Source organism: Meleagris gallopavo, chromosome 6, assembly GCF_000146605.3.
Source record: "Meleagris gallopavo isolate NT-WF06-2002-E0010 breed Aviagen turkey brand Nicholas breeding stock chromosome 6, Turkey_5.1, whole genome shotgun sequence".
Lineage (NCBI taxonomy): Eukaryota > Metazoa > Chordata > Aves > Galliformes > Phasianidae > Meleagris > Meleagris gallopavo.
The window spans coordinates 45,854,171-45,860,163 of NC_015016.2; the positions used below are offsets into that span (position 1 = coordinate 45,854,171).

Consider the following 5,993-nt stretch of genomic DNA (forward strand, 5'->3'; position numbering starts at 1 on the left):
TCTTTTCTTCTCTTTTCTTCTCTTTTCGAGCCAGAATGGCAAATACTGATTTATTGCTCATTAACTTATAAATTATTTCCATAAATCCTTTGAAATATCTGAAGATGTTCCATAGGGAACTGCAAAGCCCTAGGTTTAAATAAATGAGTCTTTTCATATTATTATTATAATTATATTTTGAGACTTCTGAAAAAGTGTTTATTTTATTGGCCCACTCTATAGGGCATCATATTCTAGACATTCTAAGCAGTACAAACTTTCATAAAAAGAACGCTTAGGAAGATTTTAAGGTTTAAGTCCTTTTGGTCCAGACTGACAAAGCGATATAAGTAGGAATCTGTAATTTACATTGTCAGGTTTTTTTTTGTTGTTGTTTTTTGTGTGTGTGCATTCTGAACAAGATTTCACAGCCACTTAAAACCTGCTGTATAAGCTTAGCTTTCTCTTACACATCTACTTCAGAGCAAGTAGTACCTTTGTTTTAAATGAGTTGAAGAGGTTAATCTTCTCTTTCCAACCTCTGTGGGAAACTTTACATGTCTCCTCAGATTAGATGAGTTCCAACCATTTTCTTTTCTGGGAAGACTTGATCTCTGAGTGGTGGTCTCTGAGCATGAAATAGTTGAGTCTCGTGCAAATGTCACCACCTCTTTCCTTTCAAACACACAGAGAAGCAAAGGTTATCCTTTGATTTGGTCGTTAGGTCACTTGTGCCAGATGGGGAAAACCTGAGTGCAGATTTCAGCTCTTGTTTTGCTAGATTGGGGAACTTGGAGATAAGCTCCATGCGAGGAAAAAATACACCACTTCTTGCTTCTCTTTGTTTCCTTTTCCATGCCTAGGTGTTCTCCTGCTCATGTTTTTGTATTTTGTTAGGTCTGCTTAGAGTTGTAAACCCAGCAGGTGTGTGTGCAAAAGGAGAATGTCCACTTGAAAGCTGTGGGGGCCAGGTACCTAAATCCTGGTGTGAATCTCATGCACCCATGATATAAATCAAAGCTTCAATGTCCAAAATGAAAAATTACTAGGTGTGATGAAGTTATAGCTTAAATCACCAGCATAGTTAGGCTAGATAAGTGCATTAAATGTTGAGCTTTAAATCCCAGATGCAGAAAAGGAACTACTTTTGCAAAGTTAATTCCTTTCCCTTATTCAGTATGTTCAAACCATTCCTTCTGCCATAAAAATCCTGGCCTCTTGTGCCAATAAATGAGATTAATCTTTTAAAATTTTAGCTTAATACGTGCAACATTACAACATTAAAAATAAACAAACAAGCGATATACTTCTTTGTTTTCAGACTTTACAAATCTGGGTTCACTAAGAAGTCATCTCTTTCCTTTAAAAGAAGACAACCGTATAGAATAATACAATTCTCTGTCTAGCATGCAGACCCATCTGGAAAAAATTTAGTCTGTAATAATCATGGGCATTTGATTTAACTCTAAATCCCTGTAGGTAATTGAAACATAAATTTATTGGGGTGAATTTATCCCCCAACTGATCCAATGAGGTTAGAGATGAACTTGGCCCACTGCACTTAAACTAGAGTATGCAGTCTTTCCATTGCATCCAAATATTGCGGGAATGCCTGTCATTATAAGCAGACCCTTACTAGAAATGAAGTCAATAGAGACAATACAGGCAATCACCCGAATTACAGTTATTTTTCAGACCTTTAGAGATTAGTAATTGGTTCTGAATACATAGACCGGTATCTAAATCAATTAGAAAACACTGGTCTAATTTGTTATTTGTTAATTCTGTATTCATTTGAGATAGTCTGTTTAGTTAAGTAAAATTCGTTGCACTTCACATTGTACTAAAAAAAAAAAATTCAAGAGGCATTTGGTACATAATGTAAACAATACCATCTGTCTTTTTCTTTGTAAAATCTTCTTTGAGATAGCCCCGATATGCCTACTGTTTTCAATCACTTAAAAGGCAGTAATTTAATTATATCATCCTCTATGTAGGAACTGCCATTGCTTTCAGTCCCCTTCCAGTCCTGACACAAGTAAATCATTTTGATAAGATCCACTTTTTATTTATATTTTTTCCGAAGAGACTAGCATAAGTAATGATACCAGTGAGAGACCAAGGACAAAATGACTATAATGGGCTTTTTGCAGGAGAGAAAAACATGTGCCATTGTGATTTACCCTGTTACTTAGAAAATGTTTTTTCTTGGAATTTCTGCAACAGCTACTCTCTCATAGCGAAGGGCATTAAGAAATATGAACAAATAAGCGGTGAGTTCAACAAAATCTTCATGGAGCAGCAGTTTTAAGCGGCTGTCACTACTTAAATTTCTCAAATGGGAACAGAAGTCAGACACGTTTTGAAAATGTGCCTAGGTTAGATTCATCTTTGGTAGAATGCCACCTACTTACACGGAAGCATGCTGGGTATGTGGTTGGATCTTCCCTACAAACTGCTATGGCTTATCAGGCAGATATGCCTTCCTTCTATTTAAAAAATTGTGTGGGTGAATTCAGTGTGTTGTGCCATTGGCAAGGCATGGGCCTGGCAGACACTTCTACCCTCCCAGAATAGATGCTGCACGAGATCTGTAGTGTCTGCAGACTTCCTGCTGCAAATTGGCCTGAGCCCTGGTATGGAGAGCACATGTTAAGAGGTTAGCTGTCTCTATAGATCTTTCTCGTGCCCCTAATTTCAGAAAAACAGAGGATGCCAGATGAAGTGGCTGCACGTGACACAAAAACTTGTTTGAAAGGAACTGAGTCATGTGTGTTTGAACCTGGACTGGTCACTAAGCGTTAACAGCTCCAAGGCACAGGTTTTATTGCTTGCATTTTCACACTAGTAAGGAGTTCTGCTCTTGTATTTGCTGTCTGAGACCTTCCTCACGTATTGTAGCAAGAAGCTTACTCTATTTTGGCTGCTGAAGAAGCAGCACCATGCAGTAAGAGGTGATCAGCAATGTTAAAACACCACAGGCCAAGTATGGTGTTTCCAGCAACGTGCTGTGAGGTAATCTTTTTGGTAAATTGTTTTGGAGAGTTTGAGTGAGAAAGGTGTAATTTGGGCAGGAAAAAGACAGCATGTTCACTGTTTTTAACCTAACAAATTATTTTCATATTCCAAGGGTTAAACTTCTGCTGCCAAACAGAGGCTGACGACTTGGGTTATCCTGTGAAAAAGATAAGAAGCTGTTTAGGATGTTATTGATGTAGTATGTGGTTTCCTTTCACAGAGAAAGTGTGGAGAGCCTTATCCAAAAGCATTCCTATGCCCGATCCCCAATTCGAACCTATGGTGGAGAAGAGGATCTGGGAGATGACAGTCAGGCAACGCAAAGCAGAGGTAGGAAAATCTGCTCATGAGGTAAACTGCTTAAGAAAAGGAGGATCACGGCCAGTGCTGTGGTACTCTGAAGCACTTCTCTGGTGTCTGTCTCTGCTATAAATCCACAAAGAATACTTGTTCCCATATTGCTCTATTGGACATTCATACGCCTATGGATTGGAGTGGGAGGCTCACTGAGGAGACAGCTCTAGAAATGCATAAATATCTAAACTGCCATCAGAAGAAAATTATTGTTGTTTCCATTTCAAGACAGCTGAAAAACAGACAACTTCATTGCTGTGGTGCTGAGCGCAATCTCAGATAACCATCCTTTTGTAGAACTTAAAAGCTGTGGCTCAGCATCAGCTGTAAAGTACCATGCAGATGTGTCCTTTGCTGCCAGCCTGTGGTTAGCTTGCTTTGCCTCTACAGGAAGAGAAGTCCATAGCTGCCTGGAGAACTGACATTTAATTATTTGTCTAGTAATTTCTAAAATGTGTCCTTACTGCTTGGGCGTTTCACCTCACATACTTCAGGTTTGTCTGCTTTAGCAGTCACAAAAGTAGTAGTAACATGAAACTGTTCTTTGTGGGGTTACTTGCTGGACAAATTGCATCTGCCATAATTTGCCACTGGAAATAGATCCATACTGCTGACTAGCATAAACTTGTGCTACAGTGTGCTTTGCACGTTGACTTTGTGACCTGTCTGATATGCAACAGCCACTTGAGGTAAGGCAGTTCTATTTGCCTTCTGACTGGCAGTGCCCTTGTCTTGTCCTCTAACTTCATACAGCGTTGCTAAGATAAGAGCATTATTTCTGGGCATAAACTATTTAGACTTGTGCAGGGAAAACACACTTATTTTTAACTACAACTCGCTTTCAACAAAATGTGATTAGTTGGGTGTGTTCACACACATCTATTCTGAGAGTAGTTCCATAGATTATGGAGTTCCTAGAGTAACTCCTTAGCTGGTACGATGCCATCCTTGCAAATTCTTCTGGGGGACTACCTTGTGTTATGTCTCCTTAGATCCTAGGATACTTATTGTTGAGAATAGCATAAATTTTTCACTTGACAAAAGTGCAGAGCAAGGCACCTTCCCGCCAAGATCTATGTTTCTCCCCTGGCTGATGTATTTCTTTCAGACTGATAGAGTGAGAAAGGTGAGTATTAGTGTGAGAGCTAGCAGTCAGACCCATTCTGAAGAGAATTGTGAAGGAAGGTATAACAAGAGGATAGAACAATTTACTAAAATTTATTTTTTGTGTAAAATATATGCAGGGCACGCTTCTGCATTTGCTTGCAACAGGACATATATGTGATGAAGATGATGAGTTGTGGCAACCAACTTTTCTCTAATGTGGGAGCCATATGCTAGGACCCAACTCTTCTGGAGCCACCAGAACAGTTACACACGCTGCCTTTACAAACAATTAACTTGTGCTGCCTTCACTCTTTGTTTAGGTCTGGTATCTTTAAAAAATTAAAAAGTCCTCCAAGACATATAGAGAAATAATTATTTCATTGAAACTCCTCAGACACTTTTATTTCTTCTGATGCAGTTTAAAACGAGCTGGCACACAAAATGGAGGTGTGTTCTTCCAGATACGTGAGAACTGACAGCTAAATACACACCCAGTGTGCTGCTGGGTGGTATGTGTAAGAATCTCACTGTAGGGTTATTGGAAAACATTTGGTGACAGCAGATGTGATGTGTGAGACTTCTTGGAACACTAAATTGCAGTTGGGGACCATTGTAGTTGGAGGAGAAATGGGTATTTCTGGATGTTTCTCAGGAGAAGTAATCAAAGTAATCATATACTTCGTTCTGCGTAGAAAGAAGAAAGTTTATCCCTGCGATATATTTCTAGTAACTTCAACACTCATCCAGAGCCTCCTCATCTCAGCCCATTTCAGCTGCCTAAAGATAGAAATGGGTAGCCTTCAGTAGTATGTTTATCACAGAGAGTCTGTTTCCAAAGGAATTAATAGATATGAAATAAATCAAATTAAAACTCCTCAGTGCGCAGTGTCTGGGTGCCTGTACTCCAGCATTCAGACTCGGGGTTGATGGTAGCCACCTGAACCAGAGCCAGATGTGCAACTTCTGCTCAAATCCGGATTTACAGCCAGCTTTCCCACTAGTGCAATAATGCTCAGATACTCCTTGATTTGTAAAGGGTTTTGCTCTGGCCTGTGAGCCTGTCGTTATCTGTACAGTTTGGCTCTGGACCCTAATTTCCCAGCAGTTAGGATTTGGTTCTGTGGTGGGTTCAGGATCTGGTTCAAGTCCATTCCTATTGCTGAATGGACACAATTTCTGCTTCCTCTTACTGCGCCGTTTCACTTGTTCCATTAGGCAGAGAAGGAATTAATCAAAAGCAGCACTCTTTCTGATTTGAGAATATCTCTGATTAGATTTATTTATTATTATTATTATTATCATAGTATTATGTCTTTTCTTTCTGTTGTTCTTTGCTACGGTTTTGAGTACATGACCATGACTGCTAGACAGACATATTAAAAAAAAAGGATGTCTTTATATGTCTTCATTTTACTGTTCGGATGAACCTGTCTTCTAAAAACCAGATTTATGAAACTAATGCCTGTAATAACAACTGCAAAAATTCTTCTCTGGACATTTTGCATTACTGGCTTGAAATTATGTTCTGGCAAAAA

At 39.1% G+C, this 5,993-nt stretch overlaps 1 protein-coding gene across 2 annotated transcripts in view; it reads left to right on the forward strand.

The window, feature by feature from the left end:
• TBX20 (T-box transcription factor 20) overlaps positions 1–5,993 on the forward strand; it is a 40,332-nt gene that overhangs the window by 24,066 nt on the left and 10,273 nt on the right. For both annotated transcript variants that reach the window (XM_010713039.3, XM_010713038.2), the window contains exon 6: positions 3,218–3,327. In XM_010713039.3, the coding sequence (XP_010711341.1) occupies positions 3,218–3,327 (110 nt within the window). The remainder of the gene's footprint in view (positions 1–3,217; positions 3,328–5,993) is intronic.